We start from the raw sequence: 20,739 nt of genomic DNA, 5'->3' as shown, positions 1-20,739 counted from the left end.
ATCCGACTTTGTGCGCTTTATTTTCCTAAAGTAGGCATTTCTCTTGTTCTTAAGCTTTCTGAGATGCAGTGCTGAGGGATCCGATCTCCAGGTGCGCTCTGCCATTCGCATATTACGCCTTTCGTCATTGAGACTGTCATCATACCAGGGGTTAGACATTTTGGTGGAGACTCTCTTCAGTTGCAGAGGGGCGACTTCATTGACTATTGTATTCATAGAGTCAAGGTAGTGGTCAGTCAGTGATTGAACATCTGAGGCCCCTGAAGGGGGAAGGAGGAGGTTGCCGATGTGGGGAGGTAGGGTAGAGGGGTTGAGATTCTTCAAATCCCTTTTCCATGTTTTGGTTTTGATTGGTTGAGTAGGGTTAGGTTTAACTTTTTCGTTGATAAAGAAGGTGATAATGTGGTGATCTGACCAATCGCAGGGTAGAATCGCCTCCAGTTGAATAGCGTTCTCTTTGGCAATGATGAGATCGAGTATCGCGCCTTTGTCGTGTGTTGGTTTATCGCATAGTTGGGTGAGGTCAAGCGCATTGAGGAGAGTTTTTAGACTATTCATCACGGTGTCTTTCTGATCGTTCCAGTGGAGATTGAAGTCACCCAGGTAGACTTGAGTGGTCTGCCGACCGGCATTGGAGGTGATCAGGTCCATGAATTGTTGGGTGAATATGAGATTGTCACCAGGCGGGTGATAGATGAGATGTAAGGCACAGACTTGTTTGCCCTCACTGGTGATGTCGAGGCAGAGTAGTTCACAGGAGGAAAGGGTGGGGGAGGTGACTTGAGTAACGGAGAGGTTGCTCCTAAAAATGCATGCAATTCCCCCGCCCATCTTGCCAGGAGACCTGTCCAGCCTAATGATGTGATAGTTGGGGGGGACTAGTATGTCCATAATCGGGGTAGAGGCTTCAGTGAGCCACGTTTCTGTTAGAATGGCTAAGTCCAGATCCCTTACTGAGACGAGATCCGCGATGTCGGAGGAATGTCTCTGGGCCGATCTGCAGTTTAATAGGATGCATTTGAGTTTGGGAGAGAGAAGGGTGGACGAGCTTTCTAGTGTGAGGGGAACTTATCTGAGGTTGTTAGGGACAGAGCCTCTGTTGTTGAGTGTTGGGAGCCTTAGAGGGTTTGTAAGAATTGTGGGTATGGGGATGTGTGAGTTGGAAAAGTCTTTTACTGGACCTGGGCCATAAGAGCGCAGGAGAGAGCATAGGTCGCGGTCCGACAAGGGGTTGAGAACACGACGGGGGCGGCGGGAATTATTGCGAACGGGGATAGTGGACCATTGATGGTGTCGTCGAGGGCGAGGGTATGTAGGGAGGGTGCGTCGTTTGTAGGGTAGTGGGATGGTGGGAGGTAGACTGGGCTGTGAGGAGAGAAGGTCTTTGATTGCGTGGATGTCTTTTTTGATTTGTAAGATTTCCTCTTTGACTTGTTGGAGGGTGGATAAAGTCAGGTCAGGAGGGTCATTGGGGAAGGCGTTGGTGGAGAGAGCCGTTGGTGAGTGGTTGAGTAGTGTGCTGGGGAGCAGGCAGGGTATCGGGGGGGGGTATACTAGCGTTGTTGAGGGGTTCCGCGGTGCTACTGAGTGGGATGGTATTCACGGTGTGACCGTGTTTGTGGGCGAGGGGTGTGGGTGATGTAGGTGAGACAGGCGGTGGGTGGGAATCATAGGTAGTGACTTCAGTGGGAGACGGTGCCGGTGAGTAGAAGAGTGAGTGAAGGCTGAGGACAGTGGGGGAGACCGGAGGGTAGTGAGGGCTGAGAATAGGAGGTGGGAGAGCGGGGGATGCTAAGGTAAGGGAGGAGGTATGTTCGGGTCTAAAAATACATGTCTACTGAGCATTGGCAGGCAGTCGAATTATGGAAGTCGACTTTGACCAAAGGCTCGCCATCAAAGATTAACTCAACCAATGAAAAGAGTTGTGAATTCCACAAGTACTGAGCGAAGCCCCTAACTTGACGCAAATGAAAAGTGAATGGTCGTTAGCAGGCGCGCAACACCCATTGGACTCAAAGGGCTTCGGTCCCACTCCCCCCCCTTCGTGTGTGGCAGCCCGGGATGATACAGCTTCCCGGGCACACACACAGCCGCACCCGAGCACTTCACACAGGCCTTTAAAAGACCATTTGCATGTTAATGAAGCCTTGCTGTTGTTTCACCCCTTCTAAGAGCCCCTGCAACTCCACTCTGCCTATTGCTTAAAGATTCAGCCCCCCACCCACCCGGATATTTTTTCTTAGCCCTCCCCCACCCCCCACCGAAATTTGGCTCTAGTTGCACCTCTGGTCATTACAACCCGCATGGGATACTGAGTTGACAGACGACTAATGGAGGGGCCCCCAAACGTTTAAGTCACTTACTGATCAGTGCCTTAAATGGGCTGGTACTGTCCGGTACTGAGTACCAGCACTTTTTTATTTGGAGAGAGAAAGTACCTGCACTTCTCAAGAGTGACATAATACTTTTAATTGGAGAGTACCTGCACTTCTCAGAAAAAAGCAGGTACTCTGATACAGGATACCTGCACTTCTATTTTTCCATTTCAAGCACTGCCCCTAATGTATCAGGAAGGGTAGTGATAAGGCACATATTAAGGTCTTCCGATCACTGAAAAGGTGGAGCTTAAGTACCTAGTGGTGGTGCATAAATCATCATCGGCAGGGCCGGACTGAGAACCAAAACCGGCCCTAGCAAAGTGCTCGGACGGCCACCCCACCCACCCACAGGGGTTGGGGGTGCAACCGCGCTTGTTGCCAGGGCCGGGTTTCGGCCGATTTTGTTACAGGGCCGTTTTTGTAGCAACGCTGCAAAAACGGCCCTGTAACAAAAACGGCCCCCCAGGGGCCCAAAACCGGCCCCCTCCCTTGCGGCGCACCGGGGGATTGCCCGGTGGCCGCAACGGCCAGTCTGGGCCTTATCATCGGTATATGCCCGACCTACTGGCAAAAGAAGATTCAGTGGTATAAGCCATGTCGAACTGTACGATTCCTTGCCAAAGTCTTGAAGACAACCACTAGGCGCGGCAAAGCACTCTCAGTGGCAGGAGCCAGATTTTGGGATTAACTACCACAATGTCCCAGACAGATCACATGTTTGAGCAGTTTCACAAAGAGATTAAAAAACTCTGCTATTCAGAGATGATTGATGTGACGTGCACCTACCCAACCGCAAGCGTCTTTAGACCAGGATAGTTGTTGGGTGCTATATAAACACATTAGATTAGATTTTGGGCTGCATACTTCAGCTTGGACCATTTTACTTGATTTTGTTTCAGATGTTACCACAAGCACACACACGTAATTGACACTAGCCTAATTAAAGGATTTATCTCATGATTAAAGGAAGCCCTTTGGGTTCGTTTTGATTGCCGCACAGGAGGACAGAGTCTCTAAACCTTCATGATAATAGAGCGACAGATGCTGTCACAACAGTAGGGAAACCAAGAGACCTACACAAACCTGCAACACACAAACAAAGTGGATTAAACACAACTCCTGAATAAAAAGTACCTTCGTCCCCGCAGCTATCGCCACACTCCGTCGTGTATTCTTCGGTCGGATATTGAGTAGTGGTCTCTTCGAACATCAAGGTGGGCTTCAAGGTCTCCGAAGTGGGTTTTACATCTAAGAAAAGAAAAAAGAAACACTGAAGAAGGAGGTAATGCACTAATTGCCGAAAAGGCTGGGCTGGTAGAAGAGAAAGCCCATGACTGAGTACATGGATCCTCCTAAAATAAAGTCACATGCCAAAACTCTGCCTGGTTTTACCAATTAAAAAGATACAATATGCTGAACTATTAATGCCAAAATAAAACTTGTAAGGAGGATCTCTATTTGATTATCTGCCAGGTCTAGGACATCGCTACGTGTTGACTTTTGGTCAATCGGGATATCCCTACAACCACAGAGGGAGCTGAGAGGGGGCAATGAAGACGGAGACACAGATACGCTTACATTTAAGTCTACCAAGAATGTCAAAGCGCCTGATGACACTTTTCAAGAGCATCACTTTTAGCAGCCCTGGTTCAGCAGGCAGGTTGAGGGTTGTCTGCCCCAGTCTTGAGACCTTCACAGGCACTTTATTAACTGTGGTTCGGTCGCAAGGAACAGCTCTTAGGAAAAAATAACCAAATGAAACTTTCAAAAGCAATTCAACTCAGGCACATGATACAGGCAGCACATGAGCAGCACCTGACTGCCATCTTTGAACTTGCATCACAACATGTATGCTCCAGAACAGTGAGGTTCCGTGACAATTGTAAGTGATGTTTTCGACTCGCACGAATATGGTCGAGTCTGGTATCTAAGAACCGCAAATGACGAGTTTAGTAAGTATGCGCAGTTTCGCTGTGCTAACTTAAACCGTTCGTTTGATATATGGGTTTTTCATCTGTACCCACGGGTCCATCTTAGATACGGCATCCATTTTGTCTCTTGCCCTCAAGTAGCCAGCGAACGGACACTGTCCGCTTCGTTACCCTGGGACTTTCAAGATATTTGTGAAAGACACATGTTCTTTGTAAATATCTTTTACGATGAGGGGGATGATACTGTAAGGCAGATGGCCCCGCTTGAGGCGTTTCTGCCGTGCCGGTTTATTGTCTCAGCCGTGCATCTCATTAGGCACGTCCCTTTGATGCCTGTATCTCGTGTTTCCCGATACCTCCCCTTTACACCCTTTTCGATCTCCCCACTGTCTCCATCTTCCTCTGCACCTGTCTTTGTCCCTATTTCAATCTGTTTTACTGCCGATTGGAATTCACTAATGTTGGGAAGATGGGTTTTTACAGTTGGGAACCGCCAAATGTTTCCGCACTTATGTTCCGGACCTTATGTGTACCAAAGTGACCAAAGCGACCCCTCTGAGGGATAATTATGGGAACCAGGTTGTAAACTTTTGTGTACCATGTTGTCCTATGAGTAAATTCTGTATAAAAGGAGCGCTCCACAGAACCAATTTGAAGCAGTCTCCCCAAGTTGCACGTGTTGTACTTGTTGTGACTTCTGTGTTCCCTGCAGTAAATAAACCTTGAATCTTTGACGCCGAAGGAAGTGTCCCGTGTCTCTGTAGTTTGTGCGCCGAAACAGGTATCCCATGAAGGTTATAGGTGTTGTTCCCTGGCACCGCTGGTACTGTTAAAAAGTCCAGTCCTTCAGTTGGCGCCCAACGTGGGGCGACTTCAGCGGTACCGGTCCAAAGCCTGATGATCGTGAGGAACTTCGTGTGAAATCTCCGAGGGAAGGTGCACCCCGCTTCATCGATCCTGTTGTCGAAATAAGTGGCCCGAAGTTTTTCCCTGCGAAGATTCCCGCCTCCTGACGGCTGCGACGGACCGATGCCCTGACTGTCGACCTGTCTTCGACGCCCGGCGTAGACCTTATGTACAAGCGAGACGATAGACGGGCCTTCCTGGAGACGCCATTGAAGTTCTGAGTTAAGTAATTGTGGGTCGCTCCCAGTCCTTGGTGGTTGTTCTAGCTTTTGAAAGCTTTGTGGTTAGCCTTTAAGGCTTTGTGGTAATAGCTCACTGAGCTTTGTAATAGCCTCCTCAGGCTTTGTGGTTAGCTCTCCGAGCTTTGTGATAGCCTTACGGCTTTGTTGTATTGCATGGTTCCATTGCATTTGTGGTTCTTAGTATTGGTTCTTAGTATTATTTGACAGTTGCAATTGCCAAAAACCGAGGGTTTTGACTTACACGAGGTTTCATTGCTTCGGTAATCCTTGAAGTTTGATACTAGGTTAGTGTGCACGATGCCTAGCCATAGTGATTTGTTTCGTATTTTCAAATGTTGCGCAATGGATTCCCGGTTGGAGGACTCGTGTCCGATACCTCCAGTTGGAACTCCGATACATGATCTTTATAGTCGACATGGGGTGGGTCCTATAATATATAATGATTACTGGATCCGCTATACAAAGAAAGACGGTGACCTTAGATGGCCACCACATGGAACTTTTGAACTTTCGATTTTAGATAATCTTGAGGCTAAATTATTTTTAAAGAAAGCTAGGCCAGCTATGTTTGATTCCTTTCGGATATGGCGTAAAGAGGCCAAGCAGAAAGAAATCAAACAACTTAAAAAGGATCAAAAGCAAGAGTTCGTTCCTGTAATGCAAGCTATAAAAGAATGTAGACAAGACAAAGAAGAAAAAGACATGGAAATCGCTACTAGATTGCATCACATGAAAATAGATAAATGTTACCCAGTTTTACCGAATAATCTAGAAAAGAAAGAAGAAGATTTGAAGGAGGATTGCTTGCTGTCATATTTGATGAAATCACCACCTCCTTATGTACAGGGTGCTACTGCTCCTGTAGTTGCTCCTGTTGTACCTCCTGTTGTACCTCTTGTTGCTCCAGCGGCTGCGGGCCAGCCCGCTGTTAACCCTACGTTTGTTTCACCACCTGTTCTTGTTCCTACTGCTCCTGTACCTGTACCTTCGCAGACTGTTGTTTCTGCTACTCCAACTACCTTGTCCGTTTCTACTATGCCTTCCTTCACCTCCAGTGTTGTTGCCCCTGTTTTTCTTTCTCCTTCTGTTCGTAAGCGTGTTCCTAACTCTGTTGCTACTCTTTATTCACCTCTTTCTGGTCCGTTATTTTCGTCTGATTCATCTGAAACTCCTCAGAGACGGAGTCAGATCCCTAGTGGTAGGGAGAAAGAGACGTTAGTAACAATGGCACATAGGTGGATAAGACATCCTGCTAATTACACTCCACGTGTAGTCTTTGATACGTTTTCTCAGTTTAATGAGCCTGCGCAGAGATTCGTATTTGAGGAGATGTGTAACTTTTTGAGAGAAGAGTGGTACAATGATGAAATAGATAATGAACCGTCCGACATAATTGAACTTCAGAGTCACTTTTCGAACGGTATGATTATAGGAGACGATGTACGACGTGCCGTGGAACGCTTATTAGCATTCAGACCCACAGCACATTCTCGGGTGTCATCAGATGATACCACTGAGAACTGGAAAGCGGTTCCTGGTCAGTATCCCATGAGAGAGGTTCCGCCACTGTGGGTGCCTGGTGATCCTAATGCAAACCCTGTGGTGCTACCGCATTTTCGAAGAGTGTGGATACATCTTCCATGGAAACGATCAGAAGTTTTGCAAGTGAAGCAATCCTTACCCGATCCGCGTAAAAATCCGGCTGGTTATTATAAGGAGTTATCACAACTGGTGGAAGCTACTATTATGAATATTGCCGACATCGACATGTTGTTTGGCAATGTGGTACCGCAACCAGTTTGGGCTAAAATTCGTCAAGCCAATCACGCAGTTGAATTAGGGGGTGATTGGGCTGCACTGCTAGCAGCTGATGCATTACAAGTCGGTGGGGCCAAGCCTGAACAGCTGATTTTGGATTTGCCTCAGAAAATCATTACGCTCATGAAAACTCTCATGCCAGTGATGAAGGTGAACTGGGATAAATTATCAGCTTGTAAGCAAAAGAAAGACGAGAGTGTCTCAGATTTCTTTACAAGGTTTGAGGAAGCGTTTGTCGACCACAGCGGCCAGGACATGGGCGCTGAGGGAGGCCAGCGATTATTCGTTGACAAATTCGTGTCGAATTTGTTGCCTGAACTCAGCAACAAATTAAAGAATTCAGAGAGTGCGTGGGCAGTTTCAACCCCTGCGCAAATACTAGCAACGGCTCAGTATTATGAGAATAGGGAAAAGGAAGAAAGTGATTGTGTAGAAAAGAAAACGAAAGAACTCAAAACGAAGGTTTTGTTGCAGCAAGCATACCCTCCACGATCAAACCAAAATGATTCGCAACAGCAGTATCGACCACGAGCACAGCTCGATAGGACACAGCCGCGCTCTGACAACTTTGATTCCAGATCTTCACTTGGGTATAATCAGTGCGCATATTGTAGGAAAGAGGGACACCTAAAATATGATTGTCTTGCCTTACGGGACCGTCTGAATGGTGTGTCGACACGTGGAAACCGTGGTGGTGGTCCTCAACAGGCACCACGTGGTAGAGGTCGTGGTTCATTCCACAATCAGATTGATCGTCATCAAAATCAATCGGATGCAAATAATTATTTTGACCAGCGAAATGCGGGGTCAGTCCGATCTGCACAGTATAATGTGGATGATTATTACATAGAGCATGAAACTGTTGTAAATGACCATTACTAGGACAGCCAACGACAAAGAGAGGGAGTAGTGTCAGTTCCGGTCGATCAGAGTGGGCCTTACGTTGCAGTGGCTACATCAGGTGTAGTTGAGCCTTTTCTGTTAGACACTGGTGCGACGAAAAGTTCCATCATGCATTCAAAACTCCCTGGCGCACCTTTGTCTGGCTTAACGAACGTTTCCGTTGGATTCTCTGGCGCCCCTGTTAGTAACCCAGTCTCTAGTCCTTTGCCTCTTATGATTGGACCCCGTGAGCTAACCGCTCCACTGATTCTATCTACAGGTTGTGGTGAAAATCTTTTGGGCCTGGATTTGTTGAAACGATTATATGCAACATTGTATTGTTCCCCCGAAGGAGTGGAGCTTACATTAGGACGGAGAGTGATCTCTCCCATGTATTTATCGGTTGATAAATTCCCACCGGAATTGAGTTCCCTCCCTGCGTCCTTATGGGCCACAGGTCCCAATGACGTGGGCCTGTTAGACATTCCACCCTATGTGATTCAATTGAAACCAAATGCGCGATTACCGCGTTTACCTCAATATCGTATTTCTCTTGAGGGCGAACGAGCGCTGTTAGCAATTGTTTATGATCTCATTGGAAAGGGTGTTGTTGAAGAAACTCGTGGAAATGTGTGTAATAGCCCTGTATTGCCAATTCTGAAACGAACTGACCCAACCAAACCTCCTGTGTATCGCTTTGTTATAGATTTGAGAGAGGTAAATAAAATAGTGGTTCCACAATTTCCCGTGGTCCCTGACATTACGGCTTTATTAACAATGATTCCGGCAACTGCCTCCTGGTTCACAGTGATCGATCTAAAGAATGCTTTCTTTAGCATCCCGATTGCAGAGGAAAGCAGAGACCTATTCGGATTCTCATTAGGAGGTCGCAGTTTTAGGCTAAAACGCGCTCCACAGGGCTACTGTGAGAGTCCGTCAATCTACAGCCAAGCACTTAAAGGTCAGCTTGATGCCTTTGTATTACCTAAAGGTGCAGCTTTGATTCAATACGTTGACGATCTTTTAGTGGCAGCTGATACAGAAGCTATTTGCAAAACGGCTACAGTATCATTATTGCACTATCTACATGACTTACACCACAAGGTATCGCCTTCAAAGCTACAGTATTGTTGTCAAGAAGTTACCTATCTAGGTCACTTATTGTCAAAAGAAGGGAGAAGGTTGACCCCAGAGAGAATTGCAGCGATTTCCCGAATGACTGTGCCAAAAACCCAAAGAGATGTTCGCGCCTTTTTAGGTATTACGTCCTACTGCAGACAATGGATTCCAAATTTTTCATTGTTGGCGAAACCATTGATAGCCCTTACATGCAAAGACGTTTCATCCCCAGTACCTTGGTCTGAAGAATGTCAGAAAAGTTTTTCTGAATTGCGTGATGCGTTGTGTTCGGCTCCTGTGTTGGGCACTCCTGACTACAGTAAGCCGTTTACACTATACGTTCACGAGAGGGATGGTTGCGCGTTGAGTGTTTTGACACAACCTTTTGGTGGTAAGCAACGCCCATGTGCCTATTTTTCTTCGACTTTAGACCCAGTAGCAAGAGCCTTGCCAAGTTGCTTAAGGGCAACAGCGGCAGCTGCGGCGTCCATTCGACAGTCCGCAGGTTTAGTCATGGATAATATGCTCACGGTAATGGTTCCGCATGCAGTCGACACTCTATTGAATCGAACGAAAACTCAACATCTGACAAGTGCAAGATTGTCTGGTTATGAATTGACGTTGTTGGCCAGTCATATACGGATAAAACGATGTAATGTGTTGAATCCAGCAACATTGCTGCCGATCGACACAGAATCAAGTGATGAAGCAGTACATGACTGCTATCTCAAAACTGAAGAGGAAACTAAGGGTCGTATTGACCTAAAAGATACTCCATTGACAGATCCCGATGGTACTTTATATGTGGATGGTTCCTGTTTCAAGTTACCGAATGGTGATGTGACAACTGCGTATGCTGTAGTTACATTGAGAACGATTGTGGAAAATGCAAGGTTAAGTCAGAATTCGGCTCAGGCTGCTGAGTTAATTGCTTTGACAAGAGCGTGTGTGTTGTCTAAAGATAAACGGGTGAATGTGTTTACAGATAGCCAGTATGCGTTTGGTGTGGCACATAGTTTTGGACGACTGTGGAGAGAGAGAGGATTCCTTACGTCACATGGTACGAAGATTCAACATGGCCAGCTTGTAAATGATCTTTTGGATGCACTTACGTTGCCTAAGCAAGTGGCGATTGTTAAATGTAGTGCGCATCGTAAGGTGACGGATGATGTTGGTCGTGGTAATGCGTTTGCGGATGAGACTGCTAAGGAGACTGCCTGGAACCTTAGCACTCGAATGTATGTGACGAGTTCGGTTAGGTGGCCTGCAGAATCAAGTATGTGTGAAAACACTATCGAGAGTGTGAAAGCAATTCAGAATGAGGCCACCGAGACTGAAAAGACGAAGTGGAAAGAAAGTACGGGAAAGTTGGATGCGAATGGTTGTTGGATTGACTTATCGGAACAGAAAAGATGGATGTTGCCTGATGCGTATGTGCTGGCTGTTGTGACTATGGCACATGGGTTAGCACATATTAGCGCGAAAGGTATCTGTAAATTGCTGTTTCCTGTGTGGAAGAATGATGGTATTACGAAATGTGCTGAACGCTTGGTTAAGAATTGTATGGTATGTATGTTGTACAATCCTGGTAAGGGAACCCCAACTCCTCCTGGTAGTTTTGCTCCCCCTTCATGTCCCTTTGAGGTGATCCAATTGGACTTCATCCATATGGAGCGATGCAATAACTTGAAATACGTTTTAGTTGTTGTTTGCGCATTCTCCCGATGGATTGAGGCCTATCCTCTCAAAGACAATACTGCTTTGTCCACTGCGAAAATCCTACTGAAGGAATACTTTCCTCGGTATGGAATGCCTAGAATTGTGTGGTCAGACAACGGAAGTGAGTTTGTGGGGAGTGTGATGAAGAGTGTGTGCAAGGGCCTTGGAATTAATCAGAAATTCCATAGTGCCAATCATCCTCAGTCAGCTGGTTTGGTTGAAGGGTACAATGGCACCCTTAAACTAAAACTAGCAAAGATTCAGGCTACGACAGGTCTTTCATGGCCTGACGCTTTACCCTTAGCATTGCTGTCTACAAGGGCAACTGTACACTCCCGAGTAGGGCTCAGTCCCTATGAAATAGTGTTCGGTCGTCCTGCCAATGTTTGGGGGGTCCCTAGACCGGGTGCCTTTTGTGATCTTGAGTATCCAATGTTGATCGATTATCTTCATGACTTGACTGCTAAACTGAGGTTAATTCACCAACAGGTTCACGAAGCATTGCCGACACAGACGGAGGGTCCAGGCCACCAGCTCCAGCCCGGAGATTGGGTGGTAACGCAAAACTTTTCGCGCAAGAACAATTTGGATCCCAGGTTCACTGGACCCTATCAGGTCCTCCTTGCCACGAGAACTGCAGTTCGTCTCGAGGGGCGGAAGAATTGGGTGCATGCCACCCATACCAAGAAAGTCCCCATCCCGTTGCCAGCAGACTCGTGGGTGAGGAAAGGCATTGCATCAACTGAAACCGAAGAATTGCCGGCGTTTGTACCTTTCAGCGACGCACAACCTGTCGGAGAATCCTCAGTGCAGCAAAAAGGCATTGTTGAACACTTCTCATCAGAAGACTCAAGACCAGAACATTCAGCTGATCAACAGGGCGTTGTCCCTTCGACGGATCTTTTGTTTAACGAACAGACACGTCCTGGGAAAACCCGATATTTTTTGCGATCCAGCACTAAAGACTAATAAAAAACCCCGTTCTGTCCCTTGACAAGTGCATTATCCCGTTCTCCATGATCAGTTTGAACACTCATACTATTGTAATTATTTTGTACATATTCATTGAGCTTCGTTCCTTACACTTTTTGGTTCCACAGCTGAGAGACATTGATTTCGCATATATATATATATTTGTGAAATAAAGGCCGTAGGGCCGCGCGCGTACTTCCTTCTGGTTAGTAGGTCTTGACGCTAGGTTAAAGACCGTCGGTTCCTGGGAACTCCTAGGAATTGACTATTGCTACACAGAACGAAGTGCGTCAAGAAACGTTGCGGACGGTCATAGGGAATGGCATTTTCGAAGCTGATGGACTTGGAAAGAGCTCAAGCACAAAGATTCAAGCTGCAGCAACTCAGTCGTACCAAATGTTTTGTGTTCCAAATGTTCGTACTGTTTGTGACTGTTTCTGCGTTATTGGCGGGTGGAGTATATTACACGATGTCTTACTTCTTGCCTTCTACCATACCTACTCCTACCCCTGACCTTAAACTCACCTCCACTGTTTCTCCTCATTCTTTTCACATTTTACCTGAACACGAGCAGGCTAGACGTGCAGAATTCCGCAACAATTCCTTTATTCAGCTCCTTCATCAGCATCAGTTAGTGGTTAACACTACTAATTGTTGGGTGTGTGGGTTGATGCCACATACTACGGATAAGGGAATTCCATATCTGGTGTTACCGTATAGCTCCCAAAGGTCTGCTCGAGCATTTCAAGCAATGTTTCGAAGCGCACTGGGTTTCCACCCCATTCGAGAACCACGTTCCCCCTACTCTGGTCCTACCTCGTACCAAAAATCTTTGTCTATAGCAATAGAGGATTTAGATAGTGATATCTATGATCCCTCGCTTATCCCTGAAGAAGAGGTACAAGCCTATAGGGTCCTAAGTAGAGGCGAATATAGTGTGTTCACTGGTGAAAAACAGCTTAAAAGCTCGCCTCCGATATGGGTCGTACCCCACATTGGCAATTTTTGTTTAATAGGTCGCGGCCGTAGATCAAAAGCCCGACTTGGAGAGAGTGCTTGCACTGAAAATTATATTTTGCCAATGGTCTCGTCCCCTGTGTTTTTGGCTGCCAAGGGTACATACTTTATTTGTCATGATCGTGCGTATGCATGGTTGCCCTCTGACTTCATGGGCTCATGTTTTATCGCAAACTTGTTGCCTCCGACGTTTACTGTAGACGCAGATTATCACAAAACTAGAGTTGTGAGAGGCGTAATTAGCAAAGAGGATACTGCCGGTCAAGAGGCAGGAGACTTTTTCAAGGGTTTCCTCCCATTTTGGGGACCTATGGTTAATAGTAGGAACCTGAGACAGTTGACTCGAGTGGTAGAATCGACAGCTAATATTACTGCCAGTGCCCTTGGTAATATCACCACAGAACTTCAGGCGGATAGACTTATGACGTTACAAAACCGTATGGTTTTAGACGTGATCTTAGCAGATCGAGGTGGGGTATGTAAGGTGATCCATTCGAGCTGCTGTATTTTCATTCCTGATAACGCTCCGACTGTCTATCAAGCCATCTCGAAGTTGCATAAAATCTCCGAATCCATACACGTGGATGTAGGGGATTGGACGCTACTTGGATGGTTTTGGGGCCTGATGTCGACTTGGGGTTGGAAGATTCTGATGATCATTGGAGTCGTTGTAGCGTTCCTGTTCACGTGTTGCCTTTGCGTGCAGTGCGGTCCTGCCTTACCAAAGGGTCTCGGTTGGACAGAGCTATGCTACAGCAACATCTCGAGGGTCTGATGAATATCGAATATGATTCCGACTAGTGCTTGCCTACATGAGGGCAAAAGGAGCGTCTGAGGTTCCGTGACAATTGTAAGTGATGTTTTCGACTCGCACGAATATGGTCGAGTCTGGTATCTAAGAACCGCAAATGACGAGTTTAGTAAGTATGCGCAGTTTCGCTGTGCTAACTTAAACCGTTCGTTTGATATATGGGTTTTTCATCTGTACCCACGGGTCCATCTTAGATACGGCATCCATTTTGTCTCTTGCCCTCAAGTAGCCAGCGAACGGACACTGTCCGCTTCGTTACCCTGGGACTTTCAAGATATTTGTGAAAGACACATGTTCTTTGTAAATATCTTTTACGATGAGGGGGATGATACTGTAAGGCAGATGGCCCCGCTTGAGGCGTTTCTGCCGTGCCGGTTTATTGTCTCAGCCGTGCATCTCATTAGGCACGTCCCTTTGATGCCTGTATCTCGTGTTTCCCGATACCTCCCCTTTACACCCTTTTCGATCTCCCCACTGTCTCCATCTTCCTCTGCACCTGTCTTTGTCCCTATTTCAATCTGTTTTACTGCCGATTGGAATTCACTAATGTTGGGAAGATGGGTTTTTACAGTTGGGAACCGCCAAATGTTTCCGCACTTATGTTCCGGACCTTATGTGTACCAAAGTGACCAAAGCGACCCCTCTGAGGGATAATTATGGGAACCAGGTTGTAAACTTTTGTGTACCATGTTGTCCTATGAGTAAATTCTGTATAAAAGGAGCGCTCCACAGAACCAATTTGAAGCAGTCTCCCCAAGTTGCACGTGTTGTACTTGTTGTGACTTCTGTGTTCCCTGCAGTAAATAAACCTTGAATCTTTGACGCCGAAGGAAGTGTCCCGTGTCTCTGTAGTTTGTGCACCGAAACAGGTATCCCATGAAGGTTATAGGTGTTGTTCCCTGGCACCGCTGGTACTGTTAAAAAGTCCAGTCCTTCAACAGCATGACAGACAGCCCCTCCTCTCTCCCCAGACATTACAGAGGACTAGGGGGAAATGTGCAAATTTTCTATTTAACGTCTTTTTTCATGAACATTTTAACTTCGTGGTAAAAGGTAGCTCTGATTCCTATATAAGTTAAAAACATATATTTTAATTATCAATTCTAAATTTTCTCAACTCTATAATAACATTTTTTTTCTCACACAATTTTGGTCCTTAGAGAATTTGCTACTGTTGGATAAATATTCTTGCTACAGCTAAGCATTTTTCTTTTGCAGGGCAATATTTTCGCCTGTTTTATTTTGCAGGAAATTTTCTACAAACTGAAGTTTAAATTAGAACAATTTAAACAATGCAGCAAACAACATACATTTCGAATCCACCACAACTTCACGAAATTGAGGGGTTTTCTTTTACATAGAATTGCAGCTGTGACATAAAATGCAGCTCTCAAATGAATTAAAACCCCAACATTCTCTCTATAGAGGATCCATTCGGTGCTGCATTTCAAAATGGAAGTGCACAGATATATTTATGGGACTGATGGCGCTTCAAAATTTTTACTGCACGGATTTTTCTTTATTCTTCTTTCATCTTTTATTTTTTAATGAGTTTCCAACGCTGAAGGTAACATTAAACCCTTGATTCTTCGCTCAGCACCTGCCTCCGTTCAGAGACTTTTAACAACGCACAGCTGCACTGTAACAGCTTTCACCAAAGCACCCTGGCAGCGGTTGTTGAGGCTTCAAAGCGTCCAGGCTGAGGAGAGCCGCACACAAGCACGTTCGGAGATAATTAATCAAAACACCAGGTACAATCTTACCACTGTCCTTATTAAGGTCCCTCCCCATCTGTGGCGGTAAAGCAGGTGCTCACTTCAAAATGTACACATCATAAGTTCCTTTTACTAGATGACTTACGGTGTACCTGGACAGCTGTTCATCCTGAGAAGTGCCCACCTCCAAATGTATCACTAACGAGGCGCTTAGCTCTAACTCTACCATTGAAGGTGTCCATCTCCAACTGTCCCTCCTAAGCCGGGGACCTTCTCAAACTGTCCCTCCTCCATCTGTTCTTCATGCAGAGGTTCCCACTCTGACTGTTTCTCTTGTGAAGGAGACCTTACCCAAAAGATCCTCGTAAGGAGGGGTCCATCTCACTGCCTCTTGGTGGCGGCCATCTTCAAGTGTCCCTGTTAAGGGGGTGCTGACTGGAGCGGTGATTCCTAAGAGGACCCTCCTTCACCCGACCCCGTTGAAGAGGTGCTAGTCTCCAACCGTTCCTCATAAGGAGGAGCCGTCCCACCTGTTCCTTTCAAGGAGGGACCCCGCTCCGCCTTTCAAGAAGGTACCCGAAAACAATTCATGTTGAGGAAGTGCCCATGGGCCAAAGTCCCTCTTAATGAGGTGTCCCCCTCCAGCTGTTCCTCCAAATGAGGGACTCTCCTCCAACTGTCTCTCTTAAGGAGTTGTCCATCTCGAACGGTCCCTCATGCTGGGGTGCCCACTCCAACTGGTCCTATTATAGAGTATTCTACCTCCAACTGTCCCTCATGATAAAGTGTCCACCTCCAACTAGTCCGCCAACTGTCCCTCATGCGGAGGTGCCCACCTCCAACTGGTCCGATTATAGAGTCTTTGACCTCCAACTGCCCCTCATGCTGAGGTGCCCACCTCCACTGTTCCTCTCCTTTCTGAAAATGGTGGCTGTACCTTTAATGGAACTGTACTATTGATGTTGAGGGGTGGTCCTAAACTTCAAGGGGAAGGGTTCTCGAACTTCTCACAGGGACTGTTGTACCTTGTACAGAACATGCTGGCACTTTCACGGATGCTGTTGCACTTTCACTGGGACAGTGCCAGCCACTTCCAACAGGACTGCTGTACCTTGTATAGAACATGCTGGCACTTTCACAGATGCTGTTCCACTTTCACTGAGACAGTGCCAGCACTTCCAACAGGACTGCAGTACCATGAAGAGAAGATGCTAGCACTTTCACGGATGCTGTTGCACTTTCACTGGGACAGTGCCAGCACTTCCAACAGGACTGCTGTACCATGAAGAGAAGATGCTAGCACTTTCACGGATGCTGTTGCACTTTCACTGGGACAGTGCCAGCACTTCCAACAGGACTGCTGTACATTGATCACCTGGACCTCCTCCAGCACGGTCGCTCCCCCCATGCTCCCTGATCCCAGCTCCTGTTGACGATCTGGCCGAGACTACAGAACTGTAACTGCATTTATTTAATTATTTCAGCCTTGCAGTGTGTTTATTTACTTTCATTCCGCCTCGCGCTGCATTTATTTAATTAATTCCGCCTTGCGGTGTGTTTATTTATTTTCTTTCAGCCTCGCGCTGCATTTATTTAATTAATTCCGCCTTGCGGTGTGTTTATTTATTTTCTTTCAGCCTCGCGCTGCATTTATTTAATTAATTCCGCCTTGCGGTGTGTTCATTTATTTATTTCAGCCTCGCGCTGTGTTGGTTTATAAATTTAGCCTTTAGCCCCCGGTGCCCTGTGACCCTCCATCTTGTTGTGTGTCCCCTGGCCCGCCCCTCCTCCCTGCTACCGCCTCCCAGCTGCTGCCCCTCCCACCCTCCGCCCCCTCCACCATCCATTTATGGCCAATGCCCCCACGCGCTTCGGCCACGCCGAAGGTGCGCCAAAGGTAAGCCCGTCTACGCCCGTCCGCGCCTGGACCGCGCCCAGCGCCAGACCCCCTGCCCCTCGCGCAGCCCAGCCCCCCCGCGTTACCTATGATGCCGCCTCCCTCCTAGCCCTTAACCCCGGTCGCGCCCCCAACTGCGTCCAAACCGCTCCTGGACACACCCATGGACCTTTCTCCTGCTACTCCTGCAAATTCAGCGGCACCGACAACATCTCCGATACGACTACACCACAGATTCCCAACCCCAACCACCTACAATGCATCCTTCTCAACACCCGCTCGGTCCACAGACACGCCATTGACCTATGGAACCTTCTAGACACCTTCTCTCCAGACGTCGCCTTCCTAACGGAAACATGGATGAACGCTTCCTCCGCACCAGACATCACCATTGCCATCCCTGAAGACTATAAGATCACTCACAAAGACCGTACCAGCCACACAGGAGGAGGAATCGCTATCGTCCATAAGAAATCTATCCGCATCTCAACCAGCTCTGACACCAACCTCGCCAACTCCGAACACCTTCACTTCCAGATCCACATCGACCCCAAAACCACTCTCAGAGGCACTCTCCTCTACAGACCACCAGGACCCCGCGCAAAATTCAGTGAAGACATCACGGACTTCATCTCTCCACACGCGCTCCCCTCCAAAGACTATATTCTTCTAGGAGACTTCAACTTTCATCTTGAAAAGATAAACGACCACAACACCGCCACCCTCGTGGACAACCTCGCCAACCTTGGACTTAAACAACTAGTCACTTCCCCAACCCACATCGCAGGTCACACACTCGACCCCATCTTCACTTCCAGCAATCATGTCTCCTTCAGCCACACTACGGACCTCCTATGGACCGACCACAGCTGCGTTCACTTCACCTACAACAAGCCGAAACCCATCAACCACCCCCAACCTACCCTGCAAAGAAACTGGAAGAAAATCACCACGGACCAAATCTCCGCATCGCTCCTTCGAAACTCCCCAGCCCTCTCTTCTAACGCCAACGAAGCCGCAGCCAACCTCACCCTATGGCTATCCAACACCGCTGACACCTTAGCACCACTGAAAAAACGTCAAAGCAAACCTGGCAGCAAGAAGGCCTCATGGTTCAACGATGATCTTAAGAAATCCAAGAAACTCTGCCGCTCCCTTGAAAAAGCCTGGAAAAAAGACCCATCCACCAGCACCAAGGACGCCTTCAAAAGCGCCACCCGCACTCACCACCAACTGATCCGAAAAGCCAAGAAAACAGCATTCAAGGATCGACTTGACAACAACGCCCACAACAGCAAGGAACTTTTCAACATCGTCAAGGAATTTTCCAACCCATCGGCCAACTCCAACGACATCACCCCCTCTCAAACCCTCTGCGACTCCCTAGCCTCCTTCTTCCACAACAAGATCGCAGACATCCACAACAGCTTTGACAACCAACCCGGAAACCAACCCACCCCACCATCTGTTGACCATCTTCCCCCCGTAAACACCCTTAACGCCTGGAACCCAATCTCCACCGAGGAAACCATCCGCCTGATGAATTCCATTCACTCTGGATCCCCCACAGACCCATGCCCTCACCACATCTTCAACAAAGCAGACTCCATCATAGCACCGCACCTCCGAGACGTCATCAACTGCTCCTTGATATCCGCGACCTTCCCAGAAGACTGGAAACACGCTGAACTCACCGCCCTTCTGAAAAAACCCACAGCGGACCCCACCGAACTCAAAAATTACCGCCCCATCTCGCTTCTCCCATTCCCGGCCAAAGTCATCGAGAAAGCCGTCAACAACCAGCTCGCCGCCTTCCTCGAAGCCAACAAATCACTCGACCCCTCACAATCTGGCTTCCGAGCTAAACACAGCACTGAAACCGCCCTCATCGCAGCAACAGACGACATTCGAACTCTACTGGACAACGGAGACACAGTCGCCCTCATCCTCCTCGACCTCTCTGCAGCATTCGACACAGTCTGCCACAGCACCCTTCTACAACTCCTCAATAACATCGGAATCCAAGGAAAAGCACTTGAATGGATCACCTCATTCCTCACCGGAAGAACCCAGAGAGTCCGCCTTCCTCCATTCAAGTCCGAGGCCTCTGAAGTCATCTGCGGCGTGCCCCAAGGATCATCACTCAGCCCCACCCTCTTCAACGTATACATGAGCCCCCTCGCGGCCATCGCCCGCCAACACAACCTCAACATCATCTCTTACGCGGACGACACTCAACTGATCCTTTCTCTCACCAAGGACCCTAGCACCGCCAAAACGAACCTACACGAAGGAATGAAAGAAGTCGCTGAATGGATGAAACAAAGCCGTCTGAAACTGAACTCAGATAAAACAGAAGTCCTCATCTTAGGCACATCCCCCTCTGCTTGGGACGACTCCTGGTGGCCGGAAGCCCTCGGAAAAGCACCCATTCCGACAGACCACGCACGGAACCTTGGCGTCATCCTGGACTCTTCACTCTCAATGAACAGACAAGTCAACGCCGTATCCTCTTCCTGCTTCAACATTCTTCGCATGCTCAGAAAAACATTTCGCTGGATCCCCTCCGAAACAAGGAAAACAGTCACCCACGCTCTGGTCACGAGCCGATTGGACTACGGAAACACCCTCTACGCAGGTACCACCGCTAAACTCCAGAAGAAACTCCAACGAATCCAAAACGCCTCAGCCAGGCTCATATTAGACATCCCACGCAACGAACACATCTCCGGTCACCTTAAAGACCTCCACTGGCTACCCGTCAATAAGAGGATCACTTTCCGACTGCTTACCCACGCACACAAATCACTCTACGACATCGGACCAGATTGCCTCAACTCTCGACTGTCCTTCTACACCCCCTCCCGACAACTACGCTCTTCCAGCCAAGCCTTCGCCACTGTACCTCGCATCAACAAGACCACCATGGGAGGCAGATCCTTTTCATACCTGGCTGCTAAAACATGGAACTCACTCCCCGCTTACCTTCGCCTCACCCAGAACCACCTAGCGTTCAGAAAGCAGCTTAAAACGTGGATATTTGACAAATAATCCTCCTCCCCTTCCTAAGCGCCTTGAAACCCTCTGGGTATGTAGTGCGCTATACAAATTTTTTGACTTGACTTGACTTGACATTGTATAGAACATGCTGGCACTTTCACGGATGCTGCTCCCAACAGGACTGTTTAAACGACGGCTATGCCATCCAACAAGACCGCTCTGGCACTCTGTTCGTGCACTTTAAAAGGGGATTCCTACTGCTTCGCCACATCCGGACAGTCCTAGAACCAGCACGGCGGGGCCGGCACATCTTCCCTCCATGTTGGGATACA

General features: G+C 47.7%; 1 protein-coding gene across 3 annotated transcripts in view; it reads right to left on the bottom strand.

Annotated features, from left to right (window-relative positions):
* NRP2 (neuropilin 2) overlaps window positions 1-20,739 on the bottom strand; it is a 187,092-nt gene that overhangs the window by 41,741 nt on the left and 124,612 nt on the right. For all 3 annotated transcript variants that reach the window (XM_078680291.1, XM_078680292.1, XM_078680294.1), the window contains exon 11: window positions 3,513-3,626. In XM_078680291.1, the coding sequence (XP_078536417.1) occupies window positions 3,513-3,626 (114 nt within the window). The remainder of the gene's footprint in view (window positions 1-3,512; window positions 3,627-20,739) is intronic.

This window comes from Lissotriton helveticus, chromosome 3_1 (assembly GCF_964261635.1).
Source record: "Lissotriton helveticus chromosome 3_1, aLisHel1.1, whole genome shotgun sequence".
Taxonomy (NCBI): Eukaryota; Metazoa; Chordata; class Amphibia; order Caudata; family Salamandridae; genus Lissotriton; species Lissotriton helveticus.
The sequence above is the reverse complement of the archived record's forward strand: the minus strand, read 5'-3'. Positions and strand labels throughout refer to the sequence as shown.